The 19,971-nt window shown below is 40.1% G+C and overlaps 1 protein-coding gene across 1 annotated transcript; it reads right to left on the reverse strand.

Moving 5' to 3' along the window:
• Positions 1-1,653: 1,653 nt before the first annotated feature.
• On the reverse strand, positions 1,654-18,203 carry fmr1 (fragile X messenger ribonucleoprotein 1). The gene is made up of 15 exons (XM_029441007.1): positions 17,745-18,203; positions 14,337-14,389; positions 14,137-14,230; positions 13,341-13,412; positions 13,084-13,232; positions 12,774-12,867; positions 12,422-12,538; positions 11,806-11,976; positions 11,461-11,539; positions 11,196-11,338; positions 10,943-11,029; positions 9,451-9,685; positions 8,899-9,099; positions 8,414-8,493; positions 1,654-7,460 (listed from the first exon to the last, which is right to left on the reverse strand). The coding sequence occupies exons 1-15, from the start codon at positions 17,793-17,795 to the stop codon at positions 7,248-7,250; spliced, it is 1,839 nt and encodes a 612-aa protein (XP_029296867.1). The 5' UTR covers positions 17,796-18,203; the 3' UTR covers positions 1,654-7,247.
• Between the last annotated feature and the right edge of the window lie 1,768 nt (positions 18,204-19,971).

Consider the following 19,971-nt stretch of genomic DNA (forward strand, 5'->3'; position numbering starts at 1 on the left):
ACTGCTTTTGTTGGTTTAATTGCGGCAGTTAAAAAGTCTAACATACACTTTAAACCTGGTGTTTGGAGTCACAATAAAATACACCGACAAGAAGGTTGAAGCTCAGCAACATATGCAAAGAAATGGTCTCTGGCGTAACACAACAGAGATGTGAAGGTTGTTTGTTCTGCAGCCCCAAAGTCCGTCACACCTTCCATCTAACTTGCATGTGGTTCTTTTTGTCAGTTCAAGAACTGCTTTTTCACCAGCCAAAAAGGAAAGAGTGATACAATGTTTATCTGTGTAGCCTGTCATTATCCATCACTGCGGTGAGTAAAGAATATCAAGCTGAGTCTCTTTACATGAGAGACGACAAGTCCAGGGAATGACTTAAGTACGAGACTCTTAAAAGTAAAGCGAAAATCCACCATAAAACAATGTTCACGTAGTTACTGGAGAAGGCAATCTGTTCTACATGCTAGAAGGCAGACAAAGATGTGCTTTCCTTACAATGTTGAAACAATATTTACAATTTAGAAAATACTGTCAGATGACAAAATTGATTCATTTTTTAATTAGTTAAATTTGTACACAAACAGAAACAAGTTGTGGTTTTACAGGGACTTGTGTGCTGAAACTACCCTGACCTTTTACATTTCTGTTTGTTTGAAATAAACAGATGCAATATGACGTGTTCATGAGCTCAAGAGTGTTTTAGAAATTCAGAGGCTAACTATTTCACAAAACTTCTCATCCATTCCATTCCTGAACAATCATTTTGGGGTTTTAGCTTAAAATGTTCTAAACTTTTAATTGCGTCTCATAATCCTCCTCAACATGACCCCAGAACAATAACGCATTGATAAAAGTTTCACATTGAGTAGACTTCATCTGTTGAAGAAGACCATGAGACGTGGTTGAAAGCCCTCGATAAAGCTCGTTAGTGGACTTTGAGGGTCGTGTCTAGATGGTAACCCTTTATAAGCAAAACTCTCGAGAGATGTTTAGGGTTTGACATCGTCAATGAATAGTAAAGTTAAGGACAAGTTGTAGCGCAGTTTACCAAATCAAGTATTACGAAATAGACTCAACCTACTTGTGAAGTTTTTATTTTAGGGTGGGGGGTCAAATCACTTTTTCCCCCGAGGTCACAAATGTACATTTACACTCATCCACCAAAAATGTTTTAACATCAAATATTCGTACAAAGGTGGTTTTTAAAGGTGGCCGCTTTCAGTCGGTTACAGTGATACGTTTTCACAGTAGGAAAAGAAACATCCAAATATTCAGTGTGTTTCAAATGATCATATCGTCTTCAGTGCAGGTTGAGACATTGTGAAAATGTATTATATTAAAATCCGTTCTCCATGAGGGCGAACAACAAGCTACTTAAAAGGGGCCACCAAACTTACGAGTATTACTTTAAGCTTTAATGCAAATATTGGATCCATTTCATTGTTGTGCTAACTGGCGATAGGTAATTATCCATGTCCGTCAACATTCCTGTGTAACTTTTCATTCATGAATTCAGTTTTAGGATGGAATTTCCCCGTCAAACAAACTCACCCAGTTTCTGTAATGTAACGTAATTGTTCAAGTTCCGCAGAAATATAGACATTTCATTATTAATGATAGCTGTGTGTGACTCAACCCTGCTATAGAGGAAACTACATATTCACACATCATTAAGTTTATTATCAAGAGCTCTAGCATTTGACTGATATTAAACAGCAAAAAGAAAATATCAGGATAAGTGCACATTTGAAACAATGGTACAAATCTTTTCTCAGACAAATAATGACATCATTATATACAGTATGCCACCCTCCCTTCTTTTTACCAACATTTTTTTTTTTTTTTACAATACAAAGCAACTTCATACTGTTGATGCTCTATAGACAATATAGAGGTTACTTTCACTTCAGCCTTTGTCATCGCACTGCAGACAACGCTTACTGGGAAAACAAATGCAACATGGCTGCAGTGTGAACAGCAAGTGAAAGCAAAGGTCCTAACAGATTACTGAGAGAAATTGACACCAATAATACTTTTGAAAAAGAAAGATGAAGTTCTTCAAAAAAAAATCCAGTTTCATTATTCATTACTCGTGTTACATAACCGTTTCTTGTGACATTTTCTAAAAGGTAAAATTTCCCATTTGTCATCGACTCTAACTTGATGGTTGTCAGAACTCATCACTGACAACCTGTCTACTCCAGTTAAACTCAGGTCAAGGAGAAATGAGACAAAGTAACACTGATTTAAAAAAAATACTAAACTTATGTCATTTTTTTAACGTGTGTCCGAACCTACTGAAAATCTCCAGTCCATAATAAAGATGAACATGCATCGCAAGACTAGAAAAGTACACTGATCTCTGGTAAAAGATAAGACCTGGATCAAACTCTGAAATCTTTTCAGTTTCTAATATTAATTCAGCTCCTTTCCGAGAAAGAAAGAAAGAAAGAAAGAAAGAAAGAAAGAAAGGGAATAAAGTTACACTGGGGTCACACCATTTTGCATCTCAAGAGAACATTTTATAAATGGGTGTGTGTGGAGAAACAGCCGTCTTTGACTTTGGAACAGAACCGAAGGCGCCAAAGAAGCCGCTCAAGGTCATGAACTGCACTGGTACAAACTACAAAAGTAACTGAATCCATTTCACAGGTCAGTTGAACCAGGTCATAAGCTATGGGCTCATGTGTGTCTACTGTACATAGATACAACACTTTCAGTGTTAAAAAGGATCAGGTGGTTAAAGCAGGCATTTTCCTGGACCCAACCTTTGTGTCTAAAGGAAGTTCATAAGTACTCAGCGTTGCCAGCGACGACCCAGGGGTGAAGCAATGATGTCACGGCAGGAAGTAGCCATCTTTACACATCTGGTCCGTTAACGTCTCATCCTCCCTGATTTACATTTCTAGGTTGTGATACTAGCCACAATAAAAGGCACATGTCACACGAAATATGGTGAGGTTTCTCTGCGCAATCGCAGCTTTCTAGCTATGCCAACGGTTTGTTTCCCCAAATGTTAAGTCCATAAATCTGTTGCAGTTGGGGCATAGTGCTTAATTACAATTGTTGGTGTGTCCGTCTAGTTACAAGTTGATCCGACCTATTGTAAATTATTGTTATGCTATGCTCACTGAAGACGCCCAGAATGGTCGCTATGTTTTAGAGGAACAGTTCAACATTTTGGGAATGATGCTCGTTTGCTTTCTTATTGAGAGATTGATGAGAAGCTCCGTCCCACTCTCTTGTCTACAAAGTATTACGCTGCAACAAGCAGCCAGTTAGCATAACAACTGGAATCAGAGGAAAACAGCTAGCCTGGTCGAGAACTACAGTTTGCACACTATAAAACCACAAATGTGTTTTTTGTACAGATTAAACAAAGAAGAATATTACGTGTTGGTTAGTGAGCTGTAGGAGTGCTGGCAGGTGGATTTTGGACAGAGGCAGGCTAGCTATTTCCGTTTCCATTTTTTGGCTAAGCTAAGCTAAGAACTTTGTGGCTCTAGCTTCATATTTACCGTTCAGACACGAGAGTGGTGTCTATCTTCTCATCTAACGAATACGAATAAGCATATTTCCAAAAATTGTAAAAAATAATCCTTTTGAGCACCACAAAGAGGGAAGCTAAATTTAAAGGCTAACTTTACAAGGTTATTCCTGAACAAATCCTCAGCGACAAGAACAATTTAATGAGCAGATTAAACCTGTTAAGTATTTGATTCCTCAACATTTGCACATAGCAACAACACTAAAGATGAAGATCGCTGGTAATATTTTCCTGTCTGAGATTTGTTATAGTGAGATTTATGATGCAATACGGTATTTTCACAAAATGCCGATAAGCCTACGAATGCACAGAGAAACCTTTGTTTTACAGTGACTTTCTCCCTTACGTTTTTTAATTCAAGCTAACCCTATTATCAATCCCCCTTCAATCATAAATCCACAAATACTTTCTACACTAGCCCGTACAAGTTACTGCAGTCAGTTTAAATTTAGGGTACAAATTGGAACAACTGAGAATGTACATGATCTTTAAAGGTCTTCATGCCACCTATGTTGTTCTCTATTTATTTTGATGGTGATGATGATGAGGCAACTAAGGATGTTTCCATGCAGAAGATTTATGAAGTCAGTAACTGAGGTGTCAACCGAACAGCAGGTGGGGACACTTCAAGATGAGAGCCTGAAGTCAACACATAGTTTTGTCTGATGTTACTTTGATGTCTGAACACTTGCACTGTTCAAAGTCACTTCCAGCTATTGCATGTCCTAAAAAAAACACTGGGCTAATATGCAGTATAAAAATCTTTGATCTATTCAGAGCAGTCAGGTGCTTTTTTGCTGGGCCAAATTCACAGAAATGGAGGAGTATAAATCCAAGGCACTAAGATAAAAAAGAAGCCTCATTACGACCTAGAGGAGTGGCAGAAAGTGACAGACAGCCGCTCCCGGACGGTAGTGAAAACGTTGCTCTTAATCCAGAAGAGGATTTCACAAAGGAGGCTTACAAAACTGGAATTGTGGATGAAAAATCTTGCTTCATTAAACCTGACTTTATAATCTGTTAGCGGTTTCACTAAACTTTCTGTGACTTGAACTGAAGTCAGGTGACATGCACAGTCCTGCATTTTAAATGCAAGAAGTAGAGGAAAGTTCAAATCATGCAGGTAAAAAATGCATTGCACCCTTATTGTTGCGGCAACACAAGATTACGATTGGTTGTATTCGGGGTTAGAATTCAGACACTCCCTACCATTTACAAAAGGCAGCAAAACGGAAATAACAAAATCAAATAAGATCGATACAAAAACGTTTAAGTAGGAAGTAAGAGGGGCGGGCCAGGAAGAATAAAACTTACAGCAAATTTTTATTTTGTCACGGTATAACTCAATGAAACGTTTTTTTATTCTACAGTAATACTTCAAACAGATTTTCTAGGAAAACAAAAAGGTTAAATACAAAGGTTTCATAAATTAAAGAAAAGCTCATGTGATCGGGTGACAGGAGTTCTACATTCACGATGTTGCTGCCCTAATCCTGCAACCTGATCAAGTTTGTCTGAAAGCAAAAGTTACTGTAATTTCACTGGTGTCCGTCCAAAAATGCTTTTGATAAATGTGAGTGAGTAGAAGAAGCCAAAGGAAGTCTAGCTCAGCCTAAGCCCTGTCTGTGAATGGTCCCACTGCTGAGGCTGAAAAGGATTAATCAGTCTGGTGCCAATGAGATTAATGAGTAAATAAAATGGAAGGCCGATTTTCTCTCTACATCCGTCCAACCTCACACTGGGCGGGTGTGTTGCTGAGGATCCAAGGACATGCGATGTGATCTCTTGAGATCTGTGGGACATATTTATTACGGTTATGCTTCTATAATGTTCTGGAGAAATCGGCAAGCAGCAATAACGGAGGCCAAGCAATCGGCCCGTTACGCAAGAGTTGGGAGAATAATTAAAAAAGGAGAAGCCTGGTGCTGCTGGGGACACCTGCACAAATATTGCCATGAATCTATCAGGACAGCAGGATCCTTTGTACCACAAAGTGTTTGATAACTGTAGTAAAAGCTTTAGTCATGAGTCACTGTTTCTTTTAGGACTGTATACGATTGTGAAGGTTTTACCCGTTTCTGGCAATTGTACGCTAAATTTAGAATCCTTTTGTCAGTGTTGAGATTTACAGAAGCTACTGTGTCTAGTTTTGTGTGCGATTCTTTAAGTGTAAAACATGTCAGCCCAGGACTCCCTAGTCTGTTTCTGTTTCATCTCCAAAGACAGCTCTGAATCACAAATCTTCTGCCATTTTTATGTTCTGAACTTAAGGTTACACATTTAGTAATGACTGATCAAGGCTCCCAGTTTCACTGTGGACATACAGAGCTTGTTCAGCGAAGTAAAAACCAATGGATTGATAAATAAAAGCAATGTTATTGATCTTCATGCAGCCTACTTAAAAACTATTTTTTTGTACAGTAAATTTCTGACCACCGCTCACAACTTGCTTTTCATGTTGATTCCCAGTCACTGTGTCCTGGTCACAGGTCATTTATTTGAAATATAACAGCAGTGCATGACATTTTCTACCCTGTTGAAGACTCTTAGGACTTAGTATTTTTGCTTCTGTAAAAGCTTTTTGACAGTTTATTTGCATCAAAGTGCCTCAGACTTATGTTTCCCCATCAGTACGTCTACTATGTGTTGAATTCATGCTTCTGACAGTCCAAGAGACTGAAGGACATTTCACGTTATCTTGGCAACAGGAAACCAAACACAGATGATTTAAACAATGAGATAAGTATTCGTTGCTCATGCATACCTGCTTGGATTTCATCCTTAAAACATGGACACTTTGAACTCTCCACTTTGCCGATCCCAAAGGCAGGTTCGACTTGCTCAAGTGTCAACATGGTGATCCAGGTTCAAATCACAACCCAAAAGCAAAAGGTTCCCTCAACAAACATCTCCCCGCCTGAAAGCGCTGCGTGTTGCTTATATATATATATCTATATCTCTATATAGATATAGAGATATAGATATATATATATAAGAAGGTGAAAAAGATTTTGTATTTTGGAATTTATAAATGAAGTTTAAAAGTATCGGTGTGTTGGATTCAGGCCAAATTCCCAACCTGTGGGAAACACTGACGCCACCCCATCCTGCCAGATCATCTCCACAATAAACATTGTGCAGTGAAATATGTTTAAAGTGTTCAGCAGGAGGGAAGGAACACATATGTCATGCTGCCCTCTGAAGTGGCTGTAATTCTGTGTTTCCTTCTCAAGCAATTATTCTATTTTATTCTGGTGTAAGAAAGTCCAAAGAGGGCAGTGGCAAGGAAAAAGAAGAAAACATCAAATTTTGTTGATTTAAAAAAACAAAACAACAATCACAAAATGATTTGCTTTAGATGGGTGAAGGGAGCACATTTGGGGTTAATGCCTGTGTGAGAGATGAGCTTAAGTCAAATCCCTCCTCTTCTTTTCCTTTTGACCAAAAAGTACTGTTTCTTTTATTTGTCACTCCAGAGAAGAACAGTCAGGAACAAACCAGAGCAGAACACTCAAAGACCTCAACAGAGCGGACCAGCAGATACCAGATGGCTTCACTACGGTAAACTCTTCCTGCTGATGAAATATGTGTATTCATGTGTTTGACAAAGACAGAGAAAGAAAAAGCGAGAGAGACTCTACGATGTTTTATGACGAGTTGCCTGTATGTGTGTGTGTCTAAGTGAGAAGGTCCTCCAGTGGTGCATCTATGACACTCCGTTCACCAGCGGGGGAGCGTCCTGTTTGTCCTTCTTCATCCCTCTGTCTCTGATGGGTCTCGGATGGTGATGGCGAGACGGACCATCGCCGCTGGCAATGACGCCGCACTGGGATGAGGAAGGCCCTCCTCCTCCTCCTCCTCCTCCACGCCCCCCTGAGGAGTGCTGCACGCTGCGCTCATTGTTACCGTCCACACGGATCTGTGGGAGAAAGGTAATAGGTACAGTCTGGATCCACACTTCACAGCTACAAGTGGAGGGAAATATGATCAAATGCATGATCGCTGATGAAGTGGGAAACATTGGCCAACTGGTTGCATAACAACATTTATGTAATTTGACTGTTTTACAACCATAGTGCTGCATTCTGCATGTACTGTGCAGTATCACACATACAGCAATGATGTTGAGATCCTTCGGAGCAAAGTGGCACACTGCTCCATGAAGAAGCAGCACCATGTTAACTAATGTGGAAAGTCCTTTCAGTAAAGTCAACCACTCTAAAACACAGCCTAACTATGAAATAAATAATGAAATGACTGATACTTGAGTTAAGCACCAGCATCACCGTCTTAGCTCGGATATCCCTTATCATCATTTAGCTGTTCATGCAGGGGAACATGTTCAAATCAAAGTGTAGGTCCGCTCTCATTACTCATGCGCTGTACTGGAGACGCTATACGAGCAAAGCTTGATTATTAAAGTTGGTTGTAGCAGAAAAGGAGGGACATATGTTTTCTGCTCATTTTTGGCTCAGTCATCCAGAGCTCCAAATCATCTCTCCTTATATGGATAGTTTCTACCTGACATGTCATCTCCTCTGGGTCTATCCTATGCCTGAAATAAGAGTTATTTCCTGAGTTAAGAAAGAAGAAGAAAAAGGCTTTCATTCCTAAAAGTAGGACCAAATATGTCACAGAGGTTTTGGCCAGTTTGGACAGATTCTCTCCACGACACACTGATGAGTGCAGGAGCAGAATGATGTCTGTGGGTGTTTCTATCATTTGTTGGTTTCTTGAGTCTGTGTGTGATTGGTGAGGAGTGTTACTGAGATATTGTTAGGATTGAAATACAATAGATAATAACTTTTTAGTGCTGTGTGTGTGTGTGTGTGTGTGTGTGTGTGTGTGTGTGTGTGTGTGTGTGTGTGTTACCTGTAGAGTGTCTTCCTGCGCTCTTGTCTTGGAGTCTCTGATATGACGAGGTCTTGGGTCGCTCCACTGCATGTCATCACCTAAACCAGGACAGACCAATCCTGAGTCAACAGCTTGCTGGCAGGTAGCGCTTTAAAATGGGCTTAAATCTGTATTTAGATTCAAGTCTGGGGAAATATATATATATTTTAATATAAATGTGGCTCTCCTTGAAAAGGCAAACACTCAAAATGAAAATGTATTAGCGAAAGGAGTCTGCAGGGATCTCATTTTGTGATTCATTCTCATTCTTCTGGCTATAATTGTATGAACCATCCAAGCTGTTATTTATTTCAGCTCACCACAAACTCATTTATTTCTCCTTCTTGAACACATAATCTCCATTCATTATCATCAAAATCATCTGAAAATGGAATACAGTCTGAGAAAAAACTTGATATAACTTGCAAAAAGATGGATGACAGCCAATGAGAATTACTGCCTACCTTTATACCCTCCCCCTCCTCTTCCTCTTCCCCCTCGTCCCCTCAGCCCTCCTGCTCCTGCTCTCTTCCTGCCATCTGCCCGTCTGGGCAGGGTCCCGCCTCCTGTCATCAGCTCCTCGGTGGGGGCCAGCGACCAATCGCTGAGCTCGTCTTTGTGGTCCGACTCCGTCTCGGAAGCGTTGGAAGCCTCTGAGTTGGTGCCTGGGGGAACATCGGTACACCAGTCGAACCTCATTCAACGTCTGAATAATAGTTTTGTTTTATAATAAAGTCAGCGCCTGGGGGAGAGACTCCATTTAGTACTTATAGCCTTGCATTAGCTGGATGTATTCATGTACTTTCTATTGTAATACCAGAACCACTTATTGGACCACTGTGCACACAAAGGGAAGTAATTACCTTTCATCAAATATGGCTGAAAATAACCTCGATGTAAGTCAGAGAATCAGCTCTGGTCATTGTGCCTTTACATCCAAACCAATAAGAGCACGCTCCTTTTTTGTGCAACAAGCACAGTACATGAAAAAAAGCTGTGCATTATTGATGTAGTACCTGAAGCGAAAGCCGCACCCCCTCCTCTTCGCCCTCTGCCACCTCTTCCTCCTCCGTAGGGCTTCCCTCCTCCTCCACGTTCTCCTGCTCCTCGCCCCATCCCCAGCCCCATGCCGTTATCGAACACGTAGGTTTTGTCTTTGAGGTTTCGGGGCCCCGTCCCTCCTCCACCTCCTCCAATTTGTCTCAGCTGCTCGTCGATCTGAAGACGCTCCAGGCGAAGCTGATCCACCTCCTGTGGACACGACGATTACATAAGAAGATTTAAACGAAGTGGTGACTCCAGGTGTCACTGAATTGGAACCTGTTCTAAACTTTAAGAACCCAAAGCATTTGAAGGTTTCAGAGCTTGAAGTAACCTGTGAGCGGTGTATGGTCACACATGTTGCCCTTCTTCTCGTAGGGCTGAGCCGAATGTCATTTCTTTAGAAGTTTCTATTAAGGTTATCAAATGAAGCAACTATGGATTGAAGCAGGATAGTGTGTTAGATTAAAACATGTTGTGCATTTTGGAAATGATTACATCTATCTTGTTTTCAATAAATGTTAAGTTTTGGACTTCACAACGCTCTGGAGTTATTGGAAATGTTTGGATCACACGAGTCAGAAACAATCCTACGCAGCCAGCACTGGAATCTAACTCTGCACAGAGTATCATTATATTAGTGTAGCCAAATCTTTATCTCCATCTGTGCACAAATACTGGCTTTAAACTAGATGAATTGACATGTAAAAAGTCAGTGCAGCCCTTCCTCTTGTTTTTTGCTCTCCTCTGTTACTGTGGGTAGAAGACAAACCGAGAGCAGTCAGGTCATATGAGCCATCGCTAAGCAACATTACTTCCACGACTAACTTGACTACAGGCCAAAGTTAAACTTTGCTGTTGTCGGGTTTGTGTGCTCTCTGAAAACCAAGACTGTGTACTCCGCAACAAATTGTTTTGGTTATGAGGTAAAAGACGCATTACTCTGTCACACCGCAGTGCACTCACGCGTGTGACGAGTGATTCAGAGGCGTGTCAGCACCATGCCTCGTCAGGGAGCCAACACAGTTGTAGGCCTGTTGTCAGGTCGAACATGACGACCCCATTACAATAAAGGCAGTTTAATTGTTAAAAAGGGAATGCCTTTGAATTGTTGCATAATAAATAAGTTGATTAACTTTTAGTTGTGAATAAGGACACTTAGTATTTGGGGCGAGTCAGTATTTTAAATTGTTATTTTAATGTAGAAATACATATTTAATGAAACATTTCATATCTTCTGCTGAAATTCATATATTTAATTTCACTATGTTTACAGAGCATCTTTGACGTAAAACTGTCTTTCAGGGGGAGCGAACTTCCCCGGTAGTGAACATTAAATAGGATTCGACACAACTGCAGATGTCTTTTGTGGTGTAATATATTACGCATCATCTCTGTGACGCGTTACGTCGCCGTCAGAGGGAATGGTCTGAAATGATAACTGTTGTTACCGTTGATCATACGCACCTTAAGGTAGTTGAGGTGATAGTCCAGCAGTACTGTAGCGTTGGAGATGCTTTCCTTGGTCCCCACAAAGACAAATGGCACCATTCCCTGTGGAGAGGTTGGGAAGGGAAAGTACCATTAAATTGTGCATCTGACCCATTTTTAAATGATGCATCGTAGCAGTAGGAAAGATATATTCATTGTTTGAGGGCGATGATTTAGGGGGGGTGAGTGATTGACAGTCAGAGGTGTTGGGCTTTTCTTTCCCACTGACCTCGTCTATTGCTGCCGCTGCTGCTGCCGCCGCCGCTGCTGCTAAGGGCTTTTTGTCGTTATCAGGCTCAATACGAACCCGAACCACCCCAGACTTATCAACCACTTCCTGGATCAGCTTGCCATTTTTCCCAATCACCTTCCCTATAAGGGCAAAACAATATCTTCAGTCACAGTGCTAGGACTTTGAAGTTGAGCTAATTCTTAAATAAACTCAAGTTACCACATGAATAAGCTCATGGTCTCAGTCGAGGGATTTTCCTCACCTACTAAGTTCCGGGGAACTTTGATGACATCTTCAGAGAACTCCAGGAAACTCCTTGCTACACGGACAGCCTCCTGGTCCTGAAACAAACACACAGGAACTTCTGTCACTCCCTTACCTCACTAAAGTTTAACCATAACATGGAAATATAAATAATAGGAAGATTTGATTGGATGTTTAGTACAAATTTCAACCCAATCAAGTGAGAAATAAGCAAGTGGTGAGGCTTAGAATACACAAACGTCTTTTGGAGAAGCGCTATAGGACTTTGCAAGGCTCCACAAACTCAACAGAAGTTTTCACATATTGGTATGAAATGACTTCTATGTATTATAGAGACATCTACCTCTCCGTATATGTGAAAGGTGCACGTCTCCTCGTCCAGGTCTATGTTAGTGACCCCAGAGACTTTACGCGCCTGCTGAATGTTGGCCCCGTGGGTCCCGATGGCCAGACCCATTAGATCATCCCGAACCACAAACTGCTCATGAAACCGTGACGCCAGCTGTCTGGAACTCTGCAGAAACATAACCAGAGGGACAAACAGAAAAACATGAACAAAAACACATTATAAGTGAGGAAGTAGAAGTTAAAGAGTAACTTTAGTAGTTGTTTTCACGTGTCTTTGTGCTTAAGTGACTAATGGGGACAATGCTATTTGAAACTGCTCCAGCATTGGCTGCAATGTAAACACTTGAAGTGTCTCGCTCAATACTGGATACATTTAAAAAATATATGTTCTCCCCATTAGAGACAAATACATGGGGAAATAGGGTCCAGGTTAACAAATACCAGCGTTACCTCTTAAGTCATTCCTGATGAGCAAAATCTTTCATAAAGCTAAAATATTTTTTTAACTGCAAAATGATCAAATGACACACATGCATAGAAGAACACAGTTATCGGTGTGAGTGTGTGAGTGTGAGTGTGAGTGTGTGTGTGTGTGTGTGTGTGTGTTCTACCTCCAGTTGTCTGTTGGCCTCTTCGTTCCTCAGCATGAGTGACAGTTTGGTGCGGAGGCTCCTGAAGTGCATGTCACTCATCATATTGGCCCGCTTTGTTGTGACCTCATTCACAGACTGCAAGAACAATCAGAGCCTAATTCACACAAAGGATCTGACTCTGGAATGTGTTACTGATGGAGCTCATCTACAAAATCCTGTCATATTGTTTGAAGTCACACACAGATGGACCCCAATCATACTGTATCAATAGCAGAGTAAAGAATCTGATTTTGAGTATAAAAAGTCATTTAAGCGACGGACAGAAAACGTCCGTCTTCATGTTCTTCAGTAGAAAAATAGTTTAACGAACCAAAATGACCAGCTGCTTTTTCTCCGAGTCGTAGGTGACATTGAACGCTCCCACGGCCTTTATAAAGTCTTTGTGTGCCGATTCCTTAGAGCACCTGTCAACACAGAGTTGCACAAATAATGAATGTCATGTACACATGTAGCCCAATCATAACCATTGAGTACACGCTTATAAGAGTTTGACTCTTACATTTAAAGGTATTTCACAATATAACCTACAGGAATGAGGTTCACACCTAACAGTAATACTGTAAATAAATGTTAAGTCCCGGGTGTATCAACAGAACATGAACGTGTGATATCCCACTCACATCTGCCGTAGATCCTCAGGTACTTCCAGTCTGATCTTGATGAAGGTGGTTTTGGTGGCTGGTTTATTCGGGTTGACCGGCCGTAACCGCTCCAGTGTCACGATCTCATTTAGCGTAGCGTCACATGCAGCGTATTCTATTACGTAAAACTAGAAATACATGGAGACAAGGATAGCTTCAGTTCCTAATTTGGCACATAATAAAAAGCAGAATGATAAAATATACGATGATATTGTAATACAGACTTAGAGCCCTACCTCTCCTTTGACCATGCGAACCTTGGCCAGCCACCATCCACATGGCTCCTTGTCATTCGCCCTGGAATAAACCTGGAAACACACACCATACCATTAACAACACTGCTACAGAGAATGTAAATACACACAATTCATACATAGATAAACTGATGTGGGCTCATTTCTTTTTCATCGCCATTGAAAAGGAGACACTACGGACTTCTGAAGCCATATAAACATATTACATAACAAAGAATGAATGATTTACTCGTGATCATTATGAAGTGAACAAAGGCAGTTTCTATAATGATTTTTGAGGGAGGGAGCGCAACATTAAATTACACAAAGCCTTTGTTTTCAGGCGATTACACCATTGTACCTTAAGTTCATAGTTGTTCTTGTTGGTGATTTAACTAAAACTAATACAGCAATTTATTGTTATTCATTTTCAATATTGAAAACATGCTGAATATAAAAATCAGGAAAAGAAAAGAGTCATTCAAAGCTTTTTTCTTTTCACGTCCTGCTAATGGATGTGTAACTCTTGTCATGATGACAGGTGCACGTTCACTTAATGCTTTGGTGAACAATATAAACTGCAGCAGGAAACAGTGACAACAACTTCTTGTGAACCATATAATCCAGGCGAAGATCAAAGTTCATCAACTCCTTATTTCCATTTTCTGTGATAAATCTGTTATCGGCCTAACCATCATATACTGCATCTATTGCATCTCTTCTCTTTGGCTCAACTACACTGTCAGCTGGTCATATTCATTCTCTAAAACAATTGTAAAAAACATTGAGTCAGTCCCACCTCGACCTCGTCACTCTCATTGATCTCCTTGCAGAACCCTGTTGGAGGAGGAAAACGAACATCCTGGAACGGGATTTGGCGCTCTGGCTGCCAACTGGGACAGAGGGACACAAAGACAGTTACAAAAATAACCGTGAAATTCAACACTGGCAAAAAGGTTACATTTTATAGCACATTATATTTGGTTGTGTATTACTCACTTGTTTTCAAATGCCACAGTGACCGATCCTTCGTGAACATCCTTCACAAAGGCCTACAATAATCACAGAGGGGAAATAACTCAAATTAGAATAGTGGGGGTTTGAGATACCTACAGAAGTAGTCAACAGTTTTGTACTTTAATCAAATTTAAAAAGGTTTACACGTGTGCCACCGAAACCTGACCCAAGCCCAAAGCTTTTAGCAAAGAAACAGCCCACATTCTTGTGTTTGGGCTTGAATCAGGTTTGGCTCGCTCTCTCTCTGGTTGTACACAGTCATGTCCATGTGTGTCAAGTATTGCAAGTAGGACATGCAATGCCTAGAAGGAAAAGAGAGAAACGGAGAGCCTAGTCTATGGGTTGCATTAGCCTGGCAGGCTAACAGTCAGGAACAATGACATGGAGCTAACAATACAAAAAAAGACATTCACAAACCCCCAATGATTGAAGGAAAGCTTTTCTATTACACTAACATAAAATGACTTCCTAGACCACGCCTGTACAAAACTCCTTACATGATTATGACTACTACCCAATGACTGAGTGGCCATAAAGCATCTTTTTTTAGATGTTCCCAAAGAGGAGAGAGAGTAAGCACCCAGCATCTTTTTTCAAAGTGCTACAACGTTTTTGTGCGGCCTCTCCGAACGCTTGGAGTTAAAAATCTGTCAACCACATGGACACTCAACCTTAGTCAAACAAAACTAACACAATCACTGAGTCAAATAATGAGTAAGTCTTAGAAAACGCTTTCAGGTTTAAAACCTTTCTGCCCATCAACAAACACTTGCAACCAAGAACAAAACAACCTGTAATAACCTCCAACCTATTGCTCCATTACATCCTGTACAAGTGACAATCTGACCACTTAGCATCGTGGATGCAGGCGTCACAGTGAACTACTGCACAGCACCAGTGTGTCTGAAACCACCTCTGTATCCTACAGCTCTATATACAGTGAACATTTGACAATATTTAGTAATTGAGGAACTTATACATTACATTTATTTAAATGACATTTTTTTATCCAAAGCAACTTATAATAAGAACAATTAATCATGTGTACAATCATGAGGATACAAACTCCAAACAATAAGAATCTTGCAAGTACATTAGCTTCAAATAAGTGAAATCAATTTAAGTGCAGAAAAACCTATTAAAATCAAATACACTTTGATACTACTACATACTAGTAAATGTAGTACAATAGTCTCACAGTCTAGCAGGAGATCCTTCTAGATTCAGATGTACTGCTGCACAAATATAAATGTAGCACTTGAAGTAGATCAGCATAAGATAAGAGAAAGTTTTATTTTTTGTTTGTGCTGTCCTTATGTCAATTTGCACATAGTTCCACCATTGTGGAGCCACGACAGCAAACAGGTGCGATACCACTGCCCACACCTAAACACACGGATCAAATCTCAACACAGAACAGTATTGGCCATTTGCTATTCATTAGGACGTGAACCATAGTCCAAGAAAGGTATCTATTTTACGCCATGTACTGTATTACACTTATTACTCATTTCAAGACAGCTATTATTGTTTCTATGAACAGACTCAGAGACTGACTCGATGCTTGTGAATGCACCTCTGCATCACAGCCCACATCAGCTATTTCTTTTCCAGAAACTCAAATACCTTTGAATGAAGTGAAAACAAAATGGCAGTTCAGTCTAATAATCTAGCTAGCTCTAAAGCAGCAAAGGTTGAGCAGTTGGCAAAGTGCCTTTTATTCTAAGTGGTGATTGAAAAAGTTCCCTTTGTGGATCCTGTTGAAATAATCTTGTGAAAATTGGCTAATTGCCTTTTAGTGCCATAATTTGAACATCTGCCAAATAATAAAAAGGTATTAAAACTGTAAGCCAAATATTACAGTTTGCATCTATACAGCGATGTTTGGCCAGTGCCACACCCAACTGAGGGACACAAGTCCATCCACTGCTGATGTTTCCACCTTTGACTTGTCTTAAAGCCAAGGGAAATCTATTTATTTTTTGGACTTATTCATATTAATGTCCAATTTAAGAATTTGAATAAATGCTTAATTTCTTCATACATTCCCAACAATTTATCTGGCATTGAATACAGCATGATGGTCCATAATGAACCCTGCTACAGTGCAGGTTGGCAGGATGGTTTGCAGGCCGACTCAACACTGACTCATTACATTTCAAAATGTTTTCTGGTGGTTGTACTGCACATTCATACCAAACATATTCATTACATTCGTCTGGCAGCGACAAAGCTTCTACTATGACAATAAATACAATCAATCACAATTCTCCGCAACCAAACGAGTAGAGCTACTCTTCGTTTTTAACGTTGATATATTGGACTGCTACCAACTGTGGATCTTGGAGAAGACAGTCACCAGATGAGAGATTGTGTGATTTTAGTTACCAACTTTCTTCTTTTACTCTACTAATGCTACATTTTTTTCTGACGGCTATGGTTATTAGTTATTTTACAGATTTTAAGGTTTTCCAATCACAACATTAGTTTATAAAATCTGAGTAATCCTTTCCATTTCCTTCGTTCTATCTTTCCTGCTCTCCTTGTTTCTCCTCCATCCCTTCTTCGACCGTTCTCAAAGCATGACAATCCACAAAACTGGAAATACAAGATGCATCCCACAGCAAAACTGCTCAGTACCGTTGAGTACTTTCACTTTGGCTACCTCGGTATATCATTTTACAAGTAGTTGTTTACATTTATTATAATAAGCATCTTTTTTTCCCACACTGATAATAGGATCAACACCAGTAAATGTGCCCAAAGATCCATGAGCAGGACTCTCAGCCCCTGCAGTGCAAAAGACAAGGTCCTAACAGACTCTCCCATTGTCTGTGGTATAATATGATCAAATAGCTGTTCGACCCAACGTTACTTGTTGACTCTTGTCTTAAGAATAACACCAACACGCTCAGCAGCCTTGATAAAACAAGAGCTACCTGCCCACTAGGGGAGCATACAGGCAAAGCAACACAGCACCCACATGTTTTGCTGTTATCCTGAATTAATTTAGCTCGCAGTTACTTTGAAAAAAACAAATTACGACCGAATTTGGGCACTTCTGCCTCCTCAACCAACCCCTGCCCATCACTGTATAGATAACACAAGATTAAAATCACGTCGACATTACCAACACTACAACAATTACATTGGTTTAGCAACGCCATTATCAACACCAATAACTCACAGATTTAACTAGCAGCATTGAGGTCACAGCAGCATCTTTGTTTACAGATTCCCAGCCTCCACCGGACACAAGCACTGAGGCCCGGAGATACAAGCAGGTATCTCTTCGCTAACGCTAGTCCGGTAATTTCATGTCAGTGAGCCTAACGTTGTGCATGGTATGGTAACTGACATGACAAAGCTCATCATAAGTCACTAACTTACCTTATAAAAGGCCCCACTTGTTCCCCTCACTTCCACGACTAGTTCATCCATGACGCAAGTTACTACAGCTCGCTAGCTAGCTAACTACCGTTAGCGATGTTAGTAGCTAGCTAGCTAGCTGGCTAGCCTGACGCTAGCCAAGGCAGAGTTTGCTATCGATGGCTTCGCTAGCTAGCCCAAATAGCCTGCCAGTTGGATGCAATGAATAGGCCACGATAAATGTGTGTGACCGTAGAGTTGTTTTCCGTTTTGCACCGGCTATGTATCTTGCGTTTGTTTCTTGTAGATTTGCAATTCCGGATGTATGATAAATCCAAGGCGAATTATGTAGCAGGCTATGTTAGCTTGTACTAGCTAGTTATGTTAATGTTGTGTGATTAGTGGTGAAGCAGCTACTGCTGGTTGCATCTCTCCATGTGACGTCTCGGCGGTCTTCCTCTACGGAAATCTGAGACTGGTTACACTCATCTAAGCCTGTGCTGCTCTCCACAGGTAATATTAATAATACATTTTATTTATAGAGCACTTTTCAGGGTACTCAACCATATATTAAAATGGTCTTCTGTCAGTAATAAATAGGAATGCCTATTTCACATAGCAGGACAATTCATTTAAATATAATAAAATGACCATTGTCTTTATCCTGCAATGAACCTTCCTAACACAAATCAAAACAGATAATATTATTCCAGCACTATAGCCCACTTATTTACTCTAAGGAAACATCTTTATTTTACGGAAGCCCTGAGAGGCAAGTGAGAAAAAAGATTCTGGTAATGTATTTTCTACTCTGATCTATATTGTTATTTTTTTCCTGTGTTTATGACCTAAGAACAGGTGGAAAAAAAGGTTTTGCCAGGATAATTTAAATCTAAATTCTAATGGCAGATTAGCGTGGATTAAAATTAATTTCTAGCCAAAAGAAAGACATGGTAGTATTGTTATATAACTTGCTAACACATTCCTTGTGTTTAGAGTGCTTGGAGAAATAAAAATTCACCTAGAAGAAAACATGAATGCTTTAAATCCTGTTTAAAACATGGGGTAGTGGTGCGCTTCAGCCTCTTGTGGCCGAAATGAGTATTACAACAACACACCTGATTTTGTCCCCTACCTAATTTAACAATATGTATTCAACAAAATAAAAGCATTATTGGACAAATACTGATTTCGTTTTTCTCTTGTCATGATTTGCCTCCTCAACACCACCTCCCACTCTGGAAAAATGTATGGTACCAAAGCCCTTTCACCCAACAGAGGGTTTCAGAACCTAGGACAGCGAACATTTTCTGTTAATATTATTTCTCTGACCTGTTTCAGGTTTATTTTATGAGATACTTCACTTAACTTTATTTACTTTATCAGTGATTGTCACTGCTCAGATCTTCCTACATTTATTCATATATTCAGCATTCTTCATAACCTTTTGGTAGCAAAATCACTAGCGGTCTGTTTCCGATCAGTTATTGTCTGTCTCTTGATAGCTGACTTGCCAAACCACATCATCCACTCCAAGAAATGTCTCCCCACACAAAAGGCCTTTCTGGAATATTTTTAAATGAATATATCTATTACATGCTGCAAAACCCCAACATGTGAATGTCTAACCATTTTTGGTAAGCTGTCATGGCACAGTGCATATTTGATGTCTACAGACATCTGTTGATGCAGTTTGTCTAAATAATATTCATTCACCGGTGGACCTTGAAAGTCAGTATGAAGAAGAAATAAATTAAATAAAAGGTTTTACCTCTCTGATCTTCTCACACTCTCAACATACGGCAGCACTCGTCTGCTACACCCATTAATGGACACATGATCTGCTTGAGAATTAAATTTTTCAGCCAAAGACAAGGAACAAGCCACATGTTGGAGGCAGAGGTGGAGACAGACTGAGGCAGAAAGCGTGATATATGGAGAAGAAGGAGAAAGTATTATAGGTCACTATAGAAGCTCTGACAGTGAGATATGAGACAGGCATAGAAACACATATAGGGATAGCCTATAAGATCAGGACAGAAATAGAATGAAAGGGCAGTAGAAACGGTTACAAAGGAAATGTGAAATTAGAAACAGGACGGAGAAAAAACTAAGAGAACGGAAAAACAGACATGAAAACTGAAGTTCCTGTGTAGGAGGGAAACAATAAATACCTTAGTCAGGACTCATGGCCAAAACAGACATGTTACTGAAAACTTCATCATGGTAATGCTTAGGGGGCACATCA

This window comes from Cottoperca gobio, chromosome 10 (assembly GCF_900634415.1).
Source record: "Cottoperca gobio chromosome 10, fCotGob3.1, whole genome shotgun sequence".
Taxonomy (NCBI): domain Eukaryota; kingdom Metazoa; phylum Chordata; class Actinopteri; order Perciformes; family Bovichtidae; genus Cottoperca; species Cottoperca gobio.